The sequence below is a fragment of the Lynx rufus genome, unplaced genomic scaffold (genome assembly GCF_022079265.1).
Source record: "Lynx rufus isolate CCGP_SWC_20201006 ecotype Redwood Valley unplaced genomic scaffold, mLynRuf1.p SCAF_4, whole genome shotgun sequence".
Lineage (NCBI taxonomy): Eukaryota > Metazoa > Chordata > Mammalia > Carnivora > Felidae > Lynx > Lynx rufus.
The window spans coordinates 2667878-2682015 of record NW_025814856.1 but is presented as its reverse complement, the minus strand read 5'-3'; the positions used below and the strand labels follow the sequence as shown (position 1 = coordinate 2682015).

Here is a 14138-nt window from a genome sequence, read left to right as displayed (position 1 = left end):
CCAGAGGCTGCCCGGAAGGTTGCAGGCACGTCCCCCTCGGGGAGCCGGGCCTGGCCGATCCTGTCCGATCCCGTCCACGAGGCCTGTCTGTGGGGAAGCGCCCCACCCCCGGGGCAGAGCCCCGGACAAAGGCCCAGCCTCCCCCTTCCCCCACCCCTCCCCCGCAGGGTCCCCGCCAGCCACCCAGATTCCCCAGCCTCAGGCCTCAAGCATCACAGGCTTTCCCGGACGAGCGGAGCGGCCCCTGGAGCAGTAAATTGAATGAGTTCAGAGTCTTCGTGCTGCGGGAGAGCCAGATAGATCATTTCCAAACAGGTATTCCTTCTCTCAAAGGATGTCTGCAGCGGGCCACGGGGTGGGGCCAGAGATCGGGGCCAAGTCGGGGCGTCTGGGGGCGCGGAGAGGCCTGCCCGGTTCTCCGGGGGCTTCCTGGGAAGCTGGCAGGAGCCGCCCCTCCCCTGCCACCCTGACCCTGCGGGGCCCTGCTGGCAGCTGCCAGCCCCACCAGACAAGGGACTGGGTCTGCGAGGGGCTGGGAGGCAAGGCGAGGCCCCACTCGACTCCCCCGTCTTCTATCCTCACCCCCCACCACAGCCCAGCCCAGCCAACCCACTCTCCTCTGGCTTGCCAGTGCTCTAGAACCTTCCTGAGGGGTGAGAAGCCAGTTTCCCGGGACGTTGGTGGTTCCCTGGGCCACAGCCCCAGCAGCCCCAGCAGCCCCAGCAGCAGCTACGTACCCGGCTGAACGGGATCCCGTACTTCTTGAGGATGATGGGCGAGATGAGGGTCATCTTGTGCCGCAGGAAGGCGTCACAGCCCTGGGAGCTCCCGGGGAAGAACCCTAGAGCATAAAAGATGGGCGTCAGCCTGACGGGTGGTGCTGGGAAGGCCTCTCTGCGGGCGGCGCCTTCCCCCAATCAGGCATGGGGTGTGGTGCCCCCGGCTCCGAGGGAAGGAAACGCACAGGACCTCGTCGCAAAGCCACGTGCTCTGCTGGTGGCCGGGAAGGCAGCCCCTCAGACCCCCAGTCAGCGAGCCCAGAGCCCAGGATGGGCCAGCTGTGCAACACAGTGCGCCCCAAGTCACAGATGGGGTGCGGGCCTCCCCCCTGAGCACCCCCAAATAAAACCCGTGCCGCATCACACGGGCGCAGTCGCTCGGCCAGTGCGTTGGTGTAGCCGGGGAGATGGGATGCGGGAAGGACGCGCTCACACCGGAAGTCACGGGCCGTGCCCCCCCACACAAGCAAGTCACCGACAAAGAGGAAGGAAGGCCTCAGCGCGGGCATGGGCTCTGCCTGGGCTCTTCGCACACACGGTCCCCACGGCAAGCAAGGAGACAGAGGCTCCAGCTGCCGACTGGCCCTCTGAGGCCCTCAGTCTGGCGGGAAAAGGGCCGAACAACCCGACCCGGCCTGCGGCTGCGTCCACCCCTGACCGTCTGTGACACACGAGGGGGTCTGAGTTCCCGCCCGGGGACGCTTTCTGTCTCCCCGAATGCCACACAACCGGTTTAAAACAACGTGTGCAGGGGCGCCTGGGCAGCTCCGTCGGTTAACCACCCGACGACTCTTGGTTTCCGCTCAGGCCACGATCTCCCGGTTTAGTAGTTTGAGCCCCGCGTCAGGCTCCGTGCCGACAGCGCAAAGCCTGCTGGGGACTCTCTCTCTCTCCTTCTCTCTCGGCCCCTCCAACCCCTTCTCAAAATAAATAAACTTAAGAACACATAAAGCGACGTTTGTAAACGTACAGAAGTCAGACCGTCAGTTCTAGTTGCTCGGAAACCGTGTTTAACACAGTTCGGAGACCTTTCCAAGTCACCAGTGGGCCCAACTCAATGACACGTAGGTCCAGCAGTTAAAGAAAAGCCGGCCCCGGGATCCCACGCAAAGGTCCTGGGCCTCTCACCCAAACCACGACCGAGAGACGGCACAGTCTCGGTGAGGTGCAGGACGGGTTCTCAAGGTCCCGCTCCCTCCAGGACTGTCCCCCAGGCACAGCCGGCCCGCCCAGGGATCCTGCCGGGAGCCGACCCAGACCTCGGGCCCCCGGCCTCCAGGCCAGCGCACGTCCCCATGGGTCGCCGAAGAGGGCACACTCCCACGTGCGTGCGTGCTGTGAGCCAGCGCTCGGCCCCACCCCCACCACCCACACACACCTGCTGGGGCAGGAGGGCTTCCAAGTGACAGAGTCACGGTGTCGGGGGTGGGGGGTGGGGCGCCCGCCAGCCAGGACACGACTGCCAGGTTCTGGAAAGTGCGAGGGATTACTGAATCCAGCAACTTTCCTCTGTGCTAAAAGCGTTTCAATTAGAGTTATGGCCCCTGCCGCCCGGCCCGCGGCCTCTCTGCAGTTCTTTTTAATGCACAGTTTAAGTGGCTCTCATTAAAGCTCTAATAAAGGCGCACATTTTAAGTGATTAGCACCAATAACGCGCCAACACATTAATGCTCTCTCCGTGGGCTCCACGACTCTCCCAGCGAGCCCATTTGGAGCTCGGCTATTCATTTTCCATATTCATCGCAAACTCATTCCATCCATCTCAATAATGGAGCCTGTGACGCGCGCCCCCAAAAAAGTTTGGAAGGGACACCGAGGAGGGCAGTGACTCACTTGCCCTAGAACCTCTCCCGCCCTCCCTCTGCGGAGGGGCGCAGGGGAAGCGCGAAGCCAGCCCTCCCCCAGGCCAGACCAGTCCACACCGGTCACAAAGCAACGTGGGGAGGCTCCCAGAGGCCTCCGGCTCCTGGCCGACCTGTCCCAGCCACTGTGCCTCCCGCACGCCCCGAGACAGGTTCCCGGGCAGCAGGGCCCCGGCGCGAGAAGGACGTGGGGAGCCGGCCGGGCTCCAGGGAGCGTGGCCATGGTCCCACGGGATCCCGTGTCTAGCTTTTCTGGGGGGCGTTCAGATCACCCAAAACTTGTCTAGTGGAAAAGGCACAGAGAGGAAGAAGGGGCTGGGCATGACTGCAGAATCCAGCGGAAAACCGGGCCGGGCTGTGGTCACCGGAGGCCGCCCGTGCGGATCGCTCCGTGGCGGCCTCTTCCGTGGCTGTGTAGGTGTGGGAGGCCCCACGGTGGCCCCCCGAGATGTCTACGTCCTGCTCCCCAGTACCTGTGACTGTGTTGCCTTCCGCGTGGCAGGGGCTCCACAGAAGGGATTACGTGCAGGAGCCCAGGATGGGGTGACCCCCGGGTCACCACAGGGCCTCCACGGGAGGGAGGCAGAGGGAGGCCCTGACCGCAGAGGGGAGAGCACGTGACCACAGACAGGGACACAGGCTGACGCCGGCGTCTCTGGAGGCAGGAGCCCGGGCAGCCCAAGCCCGAGACCCGGGTCAGACAGACCCCTGAGCCCCAAACGTGAGGGAGTAACTGTGTGCGTTTAACTAGGGCTGTTTTAGAGCAATTCCAGGTTCACAGCAAAGCTGAGAGAATTGTGCTGCTTGGAGCCACTGACTCGGGAGTGATTTGTCACAACAGCAACGGCAGAGGAAAATAAGAAAGACATTTCTCGACTTGTATTTTCCAATTAGTATTTGTGTTTCCAACTTACGTTTAAAACAGTGCGCGGGGAAAGCATTTCCATTTGGGCGTCACCTGAGATGTTAAGAAGGAAGAGAAACCGCTCTTTGCCAGGGCGGTAACTGGCATTTCTAGGGTGACAAGCGTGTTCCCGACAGCAGGCTCCAGCCCGGGAAGGCCGGGTCCGGGTCTCCAACGGAAACGTGAGCCTGGCTGCACGCTCGGCCGCGGGGCCGGCCTCACTCCCGGGACAAGCCTCCCTGTGTCCTCGTCCTCGGGGGAAACTGTGCAGCAGGCGTTTGCTGAACAGACGTGCGGCTCCGGGTGCGGCCAGCTCTCAGAAGTTCTCGGAAACAGCGACCGTTTCCGTCTCCCAAGCCAAACGGGGCAGGGGAAGAGGGTGGCGGGCACTCTCTGAGGGAGGCAAGAGGAGGGGTCAAAGGACCCAGCAGGAAGTTGGGGAGGCTGTGCCAATGCTGAGCGATGGCTTCTGGAAGACTCCCCTGGCTGCCAGGGGAGGGCGGGCAGGCTGCTGCCACAGCCACCCAGAGGGACGGCCCCGCACTGTCCCGAGGGGGCTCCTGAACCACAGGGCCATCACCCCACCCGCCCCGACTACCGGGTGCTGCCTGCCGGCGAGGCCCAGACGCTTTGGGCCAACGGGGTCTGTTAACGTCCTCGGAGGCACTCAGGGCCACCGACGTCAGAACAGAGCAGGGCGCCGCGACGGGGAGCAGCGAGAAACCTCACCAGCCCCTTTGTCGCAGTGGCCGGGGGCCTCAGCGTCACCCAGCCCGGTGTCTGGCTTGTCTCCAAGGATCCCGTGTCCCGAGGGCCTGCCTTTACCCCGAGGCGTCAGTGCCCTCTCTCTGGACACAGCTGGGGACTCACCGTGACAAATCCCGTCCCCCCAGGAGGCCCCCTCGGGCCCAGGCCAGCACACGCAGGCGGACACCCTCACGGTCACCATGCGGCTGCAGGGCACAGGGCAGGGGCTCCTAACTGGACGTCTCACTTTCCAGACTGAACACAGACCCGAAGGCCCAGAGGAGGGCGCGATGTAGTACCAGGCGCCAGGGGGGGACGAAAGACCACGGCCGCCCTCCCTGGCCCGCGGGAGCCTGCAGTCACGTCCCGCAGCTCCGTGCTAACACGCGGGGAAAGAGCGCTCCGAGCAATGGCATCTGTGCGTCACTCACAGAGCGACAAACCCCAGCGCAGGGTCTGTGGTCACGAGAGAGAAAGGGAATGGAAAACCAGACAAGGACACCTTATAGCACGCCAGCCCCCCCAGAGATGGACACTCACACAAGGAGCACGACCCGAGACGCCAGGGCCAGCCCCCACCCCCGCCCCACCCCCGCCCTCGGCCCAGGTCCCCGCCCGCGGGGGCAGACACCTACCGATGGCCAGCCGCTCCAGGCGCTTGCCGTGCTCCGGCGGGATGGCGTACCTACGAGAGAAGGGAGGCACGTCAGAGGCGAGGTCACGGGCCACCACGCGTTTGAGGGACCTGGGGCTGCGGCCACGGCCTCGGGGAGACATGCGGGCCGTGCACAGAGCAGAACTGGGTGCGGTGAGAAGGGTGAAGAGCAGCAGGGAGGGTGCCGGGGGAGGGACCCGCACAGAAGTGAGGAGGGGTGGGGCGGGAGGGCCCCTCCACGGCGGTGACGGCACCCGCCCCACGCCGGCACTGGTCAGAGCCACCAAAGCCTCCCGAGGCTCAGAGAGCGGAACACGAGAAAGCAAGCAGGGGGCCTGAGGGGGGAACAGGAAGGTCCCCAGCCGCCCTCCGTCGCCTCCCTGCCTCCCGCGCCCCCAGCCCCGGGACCAGGAGCCGACGGGGAAGGAGCTTCAGGAACGAGACTCCGTTTGTCACCACTTGTAAGTTTTAGCTTCACACGTTCTACGTTTGAAAGATTGCCGAGTCCCCGTCATAAACAAGAAAGACGTGAGGTGCAAGTCTGCCAACAGATGAAACGAGAGTGACACCCGCTAATGCTGTGTGCGGAGGCTGGCGCGGGGGGCCCGCCTGGGACCCGTTCCCGGCAGGCAGCGGCCACTGGGGGGGGGCCCCGGCGGGGGTGCGAGGAGCCCGCCCCAGCTGACACAGCACCCCGGCCACCCCGGCAAGACGAAAAGCTCCGCGTTCAACAGAGGCAGGCAGAACCGGGACGTCGGTCCTTCGCGCCACAAAAGTGCTGAGCACAGGCCGTCTGTCCCGCAGAGGAGGAGGCGGGGAGCACGAGTCCCCAGGACAGTGGCGACCCCGCCCCCAGGGGTCACGGGGCCACGTCTGGGGACATCCGTGGTTGTCACACTGGGGGGGGGGGCTCCTAGCATTGAGCGTGGGGGGGGGGCCAGGGATCCCACTCAGCACGCCCAGTGCCCGGGACGCCCTGGGGACAACAACCCGCCCCGTGTCCACAGTGCCGAGGGGAGAGACGCTGCGTCCGCACGCCTCACGTTCTAGAACGAGTCGGATGTGGGGGGCGCAGGGCGCGGCACGCCCTCCACCTGCACAGTGGGGGACGCAGGATGGGAACAGCACAGGACACAGAAGCCGGCCCGGACTCCGTGGCGGGCTAAGTCCACTCCGGCCGAGACATTTATTATTGCTTTTTAACAAAATAAAAGGGGGTGGGGGTAGGAGATAACGCCGTCTCTGATCCGACGGACAAAAATAATCAATTTCTGGGCACGGCGCACGGCCCTTGCGGAGACAGCACAGGACCTGCAATTCTGCTGCTGCTGCTGGAGAACTTTCCACGGTCTGGACAAAGATGAGGTGACTCTTTTTTAAACAGCCTCGTATCACGTACATAAAGATGATAAAAGTTAATCCCAATCCAAAGCACCTTTGTGGGATTAACGTCCCCCCCAAACAAGGAAATGAAACATTCCAGTCCTTCTGGGAACTTGCCGGAGGACGGGAGGAACTAATTTATGACTCCAAGGCTGTGATGATTAATGCAATATCCCCAGTCTACAATGCTGCTTTCACTTAATTACCGCCTGTAATTGGGAGTTGTAAAGATAAGATTAATTGAATCTGGTGGATGTTAAAAGTTTAATACATTGGAACGTGGCTCCTCTGTTATCGGAAAGTACAGACCGCAAGACGCTGGGCTGAGCACTGAGAAGCGCGGCCCCTGGAGGGATTAGAAAGGACTGGCGGACGGGAAGCCGACAGCCTCGGGGACTTCTGGACTCCAGTGGCCAAGGGAGGGCTGCCCTCCCGCCGCCTGGAACAACGCACGACAGCCTCAGCATGCTGAGAAGGCCCGGCGCCAGCGACGCGCGCCCCCCGCGCACCCTCAGGGGCTCGGCAAGACGCAAGCCTCAGACTTTGAGGGGAGACGAGCAGAACTGGGGTGTGGGTGCTTTACGACACACGGCTCTGAGCGAGGGGCGGGTGCGCGTCTGTTGAAACACACTGGGGCCTTCCGACGGCCGGGAGAATCCCGGCACTGTGGGCGGCAGGGTCCCCCGGAGCCCTCTCTCCTTGCCAGCGCCCCGGGGAGCCCTCCACGGTGGGGGCCCAGGTGAGCTGGCTACAGACCTGGCCTCCCAACAGCAAAGGTCACGTGTCCCCGGAGGGAAGCCCCCGGGCCCCACGGGGCCCCCAGAGCAGAGCCGTGTCACCCTCGTCACGGCCACGTGTGGGGGCCTCGCTGCCCCTCGGCCCGGCTCTGGGAGGGAAAGGAGGAGGGAAGAAACAGCTATCTGGGTTGAGCGTGTTTGTTCGCTAACCCCCGAGGCAGGAGCATCTGTCTGGCCATTAGCGAGCGAGTTCTCGGGGCCATAAAACAGAGTCGGTTTTATTGGTCACCAACATGGGGGCAATTTGTCTCGCTCCCCAGGACCTCCGTCCCCATCACAAGGTCAAACTTCACGGCCAACAGCAATCCACTCTGCCGGCCTGCAAGCCCAGTGGCCAGTCTCAGGACGCGGCGGCCCGTCGCCCGGTGGCAAAGCGTTCCTGCGCGGTGTCCTCAGACAGACAGCCTCCCCGGGCCCAGTCCAGTCCGGGTGGCCCGCTGTAGGGCCCGGAGGGTGCGAGGCCCAGGGGCACACCTGTCATGGTGGAAGAATCTGGAGAAGCCGGGATCAAACATGGGGGCAGAGCAATCCCCGGAACCCAGTGAGGTGGGAGGGGGCGAGCCGACTGGGGCCCGGCGAGCAGAACCAGACACGGGGAGTGCGGGGGCCAGGGGAGCCCCGGGGAAGGCCGCAGGAGGTACGGCGGCCCGCGTGGGGTCGCTGGGGCGCCTCTGGCCGCAGCCCCCGTTTGCCTGGGACGGTCCGGCAGCTGCCGTGGGCCTGTCTGAGGGGGGCGTTGGCCGAGCCTCGGGCCCACGGTGAGTCCTGCACCTGAGGTCGGCCAGGCAGGCGTCTGGAACTTTCTCCACAGTGTCCCACGGGGTGTTTTTCTCTCCGTGTTTCCCCAGCCCTACCCCCTCCACACACTCTCTCTGCTCTGGAACCTTCCCCACAAAGTCCTCCCGGACAACACTAAACCAGAAAGTCACGGAAACGTCGGTGCTGTCGGAGCGGTATCCCTGGCAACCACCCCAGGTGACCCTGCGGCAGGACTCGACAGGCTCCATAACTCCAGGCTTAATGCCGCAGAATTACCGAGAAGGCCGAATTCAGGCCTCGTTTGCCAGACGCCCTTTTCGGAGAGGCAGCCGTCTGCAAACATCAGGGGCTTCGGTGGGAAGAGAAGACATTTCTAGACTAGGAAAAAGGCACGCGGGAGAGACCAGGGCCCCGGGAACCGGGCCCCCAGGTGACGAGGGAAGACGCGAGACGTGCAACGGTTGAAAGGCCATTACAGTCCCGCCGTTTCACGGTTCAAACAACCGACCAAACAGAACGAACACACTTCAGGCACGATGGTGAGGGGCCAGCCCGACGTCCAGAGAGCGAGTTTCAGAAGGAAGCGATGCCCGGGTCCGAGGAGGGGTGGGATGGGTCACTCTGGGAAGGTGGGCGTCCCCCAGCCTTCCCGGGGCTTCCTGGTCCTCCGTTTACCCTTTGAGGTGCTTGTGGACAACGCACCCCCGTCAATCACGGCCGCCCCAAAAGGCCAAGCTGAAACCCACAAACCTGCCCACGGGGCTGGGTCCAGGGCGGCGAGCAGTCACATCCAGGACCCACAGCCTGGTGTTGGGGAGGATCTGACCTGTCTACAGGGGGGTCAGGAACACGCGTGCTGGAGAGGGGCACCGCGCGGCTCAGTGCTCTTGTTCTGACGGTGAGGCCAGAGGACAGGATGTCTTGCCAGCCCCACTGACGCCAGGCCGGGTCCAAGGCGGGACACCGCACGGCCCCAGACGTCAGGAGGCTTCTGCCGGCACAGGTCACGACAGACTCCGTGGGCCTGATAAAGACACTCCACGGATTGTGACACTGGGCAGGTCGGGGGTGCTGGGGCGGGCAGAGGCCTCCGCCTGGCAGCCAGGCAGCTCTCGGGGCCAGACAGAGCTGGGCAATTAAAAGGCGATGTGTCCTCCGCGGGCAGGCCCACCGGCCGGCCCAGGGACAGGCCGCTTCCATTTGACTGACTCACCGGCCCGGGAACGTCTTCCTGTCCGCCGCGGAGGATGCTATTAATAGTGTCATTTTCTTGGTGTTTTGTTTATTCCCCTGGAATGGCTTGATGGATGTGAATAATTATCAGACTATAAAAGCCAGCAAATGTGCTATTTTCTATCGCTCTAAATCATCAAACAAATAAAGTGTGAAACAGCATTTTTGAATATAATTTTCCCCTCTAATGGCTTAGAATTATTATCAAGAACAATGAAAATAAATAAGCAAATGCCTTGTGAGTTAAAAATTAAACGAGCGTGTCACGAAGAGGAACACAGACTGTCTTGGAGAGCGGGGACCTGTTCGGGAGCCATTAGTTACGATGAGGACGAGTAGCAGGGCTCTGGGCCGTGCAGGCCCCTCCGGCCAGAGAGGCGAGCGCCTGCGCCCGCCCGCCAGCCACCCCTCGTCTCCTCGAACGTGCCGGCTGCCCCAGGCCACGGGGGCTGTTACAGGTGGACAGGGGTCCCTTGCCAGGAGGGCAGCATTTCCATGGTAATGAGGCAACTCCCAGCATGCTCTCCTGCAAGGATAAAAGGCTCACTGGGCCCGAGGCTCTCAAGTCCCCGGCCGCCCTTCCCTCCAGGTCCCTCAGCACCTGCTGGGGGCCCCGTGCTGCCCGCAGCCGTCTGGCTCTGGAGTCAGGACATGCGACGCCGTGATGCTTTCTTTCTTCCCCAAGACTCCGGTGACTCTGCCGGTGACGAGCGCCCAGCCTGACAGCTTCCACTGCGCGAGGCTCCCGGCAATTAGGTGCCGTGACGAGAAAGCTCATCTCCCCACCCTCCTCCCTCGCTGTTGAAGAACGTGTGCCCAGAGCAGGGGTCCAGCCAGGAGCCCTTTGGAAATGTCAGCTCGGCCTGACGCGTGTTGGAGGGTGAGGAAGTTAATTTCACAGTGTGTGCACAAGGCCTGGGGAGACAGGCCCCTGGCCGTTTAACATGCCATAATTACGGAAACAGAAACAAGAAGGCAGGGGCCACTAGAAGTGCTGAGACCGCGTGTCAAGTCGGAGGCCACCTGGCACGAGCAAGCCGTCCACACAAGCCCCGGAGGCCACGGCGGCTCCAAATGCCAGCAGCCCTGCTAGGGCCCCGCGTGCTGGGCGTGTGGAAAGGCCATCGTTACTGCCGTCCTCACACACAAAGGCCCGTCTTGGCCCACAGCCCGCGTCCTCTCTGGCCACGCGTTGGCCGGGCAGTTCCAGTATACCGCCCTGCACTCTGGGCGGGCCGAGCAGAACGACCCGGTCACAGAACGGGCCTCCCCACAAGCCTCCCGGCCGATGGGGCACCGTCTTTGAGCTGGTTAGTGGAGCAGGAGGGCCCAGAGAAACAGTCATGGTGGTCACCCCTCCTCTGACGTCCAAGCGCATCAGGTGACTTCTGTGTCTAGTATGTCACGTGTGGCACGTAAGTTATGCCTCGATACAGCTATTAACAATGCCCCAGCCCTGTGGACATGGGAGTGGTGAGTCCCAGTCCCTGCCCCGGTTTCTGGGCTCAGGACCACAGATGCATTTGGCTCTTCAGGGTCTTCTGGGCCCAGAAACAAAGCATCCAACAGGGTAAGATGAGCCCATCTCAGAGGAACCAGAAGCCTACAGATACCACCTCTGGAAAAAGCACCAGGCCCTGACAGCTTTACTGAGAGCCTCACAAAACTTCCACACTAAAGGGCCAGCGCCCACCTACACTTACGGTTACCAAGCAGACGGGAAGTTCAGATGTCACGTAACTCCTCCTATGAATCCAGCATATTTTCGAAAGAAAAAATGAATGGGGAATGCAGCCACCGACACACAACAAAGACACACAGGAAAATGATAGGCCGGTGTCACATAGCTGCCAAGTCCTAGGTAAAATATTAGAAAATCAGACACAGAAGTGTCTTATGAGATTAACCCTTTACCCCAAGGCTTGCAAAAACAGCCCAACAAATAAAAATCTACATAAAATTCCAAAACATTCAGTATTAAAGCTCTTAGCCAGCTAGGATTAAGAGGGACCTCCCCATGGTCACAGTGCACGATGAGGCAGGAGAGGCATTCCAGAAAGGGCAAGTTGTCCATTCCCACAGCAGACGCCAGCCGATGCCGTAGGTCAAGAAAAAGACGCAAGGACAGTAAACGGAAGGGAAGAGACAGACTCTTCTCTCTGAAACAACACGGTCTTCTCCTTGGGAGAGCGGAGAGCAGCTGGTGAACGACGGAGTGAGGCGGTCCAGCCAGGGAGCAGAATGAACGCTCAGCGTGAGGACAGCCAGCCGTCCTCCGCACCAGAAAGGCATTCGCGGCACGTCGTGAAACACACCAGGTACACCCTGCCCCTCGTCTGTGGTCCCGAGGCAGGAGCTCCCCGCCATGGAGGAGGTTGAACGCAAACCCAGGTGAGTGCTCACCACTGACGGACTCGCAGAGTCTGACCCAGGGGAGCCGATGCGCATCTCTGCGAAGCTGGCGCTGCGGGGTAATGGGACCGCTTGCAGCCTCCGTCCGGGGCAGGAGAGCCACAAACACCCATCAGGATCTCCTCACCCGCGAGCTAGTCCCTCAGTAAACGAGGTAAGAGACCACGCTGTGGTCTGACAGCACCGACTGACTTCGCGACACAAGCGTGGCGGGGTCGCTACGCCGGGTGGGAGCAAGGTGGCCTTATCGTGATGGTTGGAACGTGAAAACAGCATTAATGATAGTCACGCCAGGGGCACCCACCCGGGAGGCTCAGTCAGCTAAGCGTCCGACTCCTGGTTTCGGCTCAGGTCACGATCTCACGGTTCGTGGGATCGAGCCCCACGTCGGGCTCTGTGCCGACAGCGTGGAGCCTGCGTGGATTCGCTCTCTCCCTCTGTCTGCTCCTCCCCTCCCCTGCTCACTCGCTCCCTCTCTCGCACGCGCTCTCTCTCTCTCTCTCAAAATAAATAAATTAATTAAAAAAAAAACCAGTCACGCCAGATGGCAGGGGTCACCCCACACATCAGTCTACAGAAATAAAAGACGTTAGAAAAAGCACTCGGCACGGGGCGCCTGGGGGGCTCAGTCGGTGGAGCGTCCGACTTCGGCTCAGGTCACGATCTCACAGTCTGTGGGTTCGAGCCCCGCGTCGGGCTCTGTGCTGACAGCTCACAGCCTGGAGCCTGTTTCCAATCCTGTGTCTCCCTCTCTCTCTGCCCCTCCCCCAGTCTCACTTTGTCTCACTCTGTCTCTCAAAAATAAATAAATATTTTATTTTTATTTTTTTTTTTTTAAATTTTTTTTCAACGTTTATTTATTTTTGGGACAGAGAGAGACAGAGCATGAACGGGGGAGGCGCAGAGAGAGAGGGAGACACAGAATCGGAAGCAGGCTCCAGGCTCTGAGCCATCAGCCCAGAGCCCGACGCGGGGCTCGAACTCACGGACCGCGAGATCGTGACCTGGCTGAAGTCGGACGCTTAACCGACTGCGCCACCCAGGCGCCCCAATAAATATTTTAAAAAATTAAAAAAAAAAAAAAAGCACTCGGCAGACAGACTTGCCCTTAAAACAGGCGGAAGACGTGCAAAGGGCCTTTAGGGACGGATAGCCTGGGGTCCCCGTGCCTGCTAGGATGGGAGGGAGAAGCCCTGGTAGCGGCCCAGGCTACCTGGACGGGGACACTGGTTGCAGGGGGCTGACGCAGGGACGGAGGGGCACGAGGACCCTGTCCCGGACACTCAGGACAGAAAGGGTACACGTGCAAGTCCCTGAGCAGCCCCTGAGCGGGGGCTCTGGGCCCGGGGGGGGCTCCCGTGCAGCCCCAGCTGGTCTCCGCTGCACCAGGGAGCTCAGCCCGGACTGCACAGCCCCTCCCTGAGCGAGCGGCTGGAACTGTCCCATCTCGACTTCCAAGGAGCCTCGTTCGGCAGCGAGGCAGCCTCCCTCATTTGTCCTGGCGCTGCAGCCCCTTTGTAGGACGAGCACAAACACATGCCGGGGAGATAGGATCAGCAGAGGACCAGGGTGGCTTGTTCCCAGGAAGGAACCTCATTGAGTCACGGTGGGTTTATCTTTAATGGATCGTTTTACGGGACAAAAGGCGATGGAATTCGGTACCTGGTGCGAGCAGTGTCAAGGATTTCAAATAATGACGTTTTTATTGAGACGCACGCAGGAGACAGAGTAAACAGGGCGTCTCCGATGGGATGCCCGCGGCGCCGATGCGGGAGACAAGGGTGTGCTGCAGGCGGGAGGGCTCGCCGAGGCCTCTCCCGGGGCCGTGGGCCCCCAGATGCTCCCAGCCCACCCCGGGGGAGCCAGGGAAGCCGAGACCCCGGCCGGCTCACACACGGCCAGCCCGCGTTAACCAGGGAACCGACTTCCGAGGCGAGTGGTGTCGAGCCTGCCGTTAAATGCTGAAGTGGAGGCATCTGATCCCAAGCCCCGGTTCGTTTTAGACCCGGGAATTATTTTTGTCGTATGACGGGACTGAAACTGCCAAGGCACGTGCGTGTTTTTGATGTTTTAAAGGGGGTGGGGGCTTCTCAGGTGAGGCTCTGAACGGCAGGCCGGAGAGTGGAGCCCAGAAGGGAGACTGAGGTGCGGGGACGCGGGGCCAACGCAGAGCACCCCCGGCTCCCCCTCGGAGCACCGCTCTGAACGTCCGCTCGTAAAGTGAGCCGAGCCGGAGGTGGCCTCCCGCTGCACCCACACCCACGGCCCCCAAACTCCTCCGGCCGGAGGCGCGTCGGCAGTGGGGAGGCCCCCCAACGCGCTGGTGTTTGCACACGGGCGGTTTGAAGCGAGGGAACAAGGACAGGACGCGGAGGGACGCGGCCGAGGGGAATGAGGCCGATGTCGGCCGCCCTGGCCCCGTACCGGCACGAGACCAGGACACGGCGACAAGCTGGGTCGGACCTGGGAAGGTGGCTGGAGTCTGGCTCTCTCCACGGGCCGCGAGCAGCCGGGACATCATCAACGCGGGGAGGCTGAGGTCTGTCGAAGTGATTTCCGACGCCCTGGACGTGTGTGCCTTCGTCAAACACACACCCGCAGACGGCG

The 14138-nt window shown here is 62.0% G+C and overlaps 1 protein-coding gene across 9 annotated transcripts in view; it reads right to left on the bottom strand.

Moving 5' to 3' along the window:
• The window catches only part of KDM4B (lysine demethylase 4B), a 135715-nt gene that overhangs the window by 52378 nt on the left and 69199 nt on the right, over nt 1-14138 (bottom strand). For all 9 annotated transcript variants that reach the window (XM_047095737.1, XM_047095738.1, XM_047095744.1 and 6 more), the window contains 2 exons: nt 4928-4977; nt 738-841 (listed from right to left, as the gene is read on the bottom strand). In XM_047095737.1, coding sequence (XP_046951693.1) covers nt 738-841; nt 4928-4977 — 154 coding nt within the window. The remainder of the gene's footprint in view (nt 1-737; nt 842-4927; nt 4978-14138) is intronic.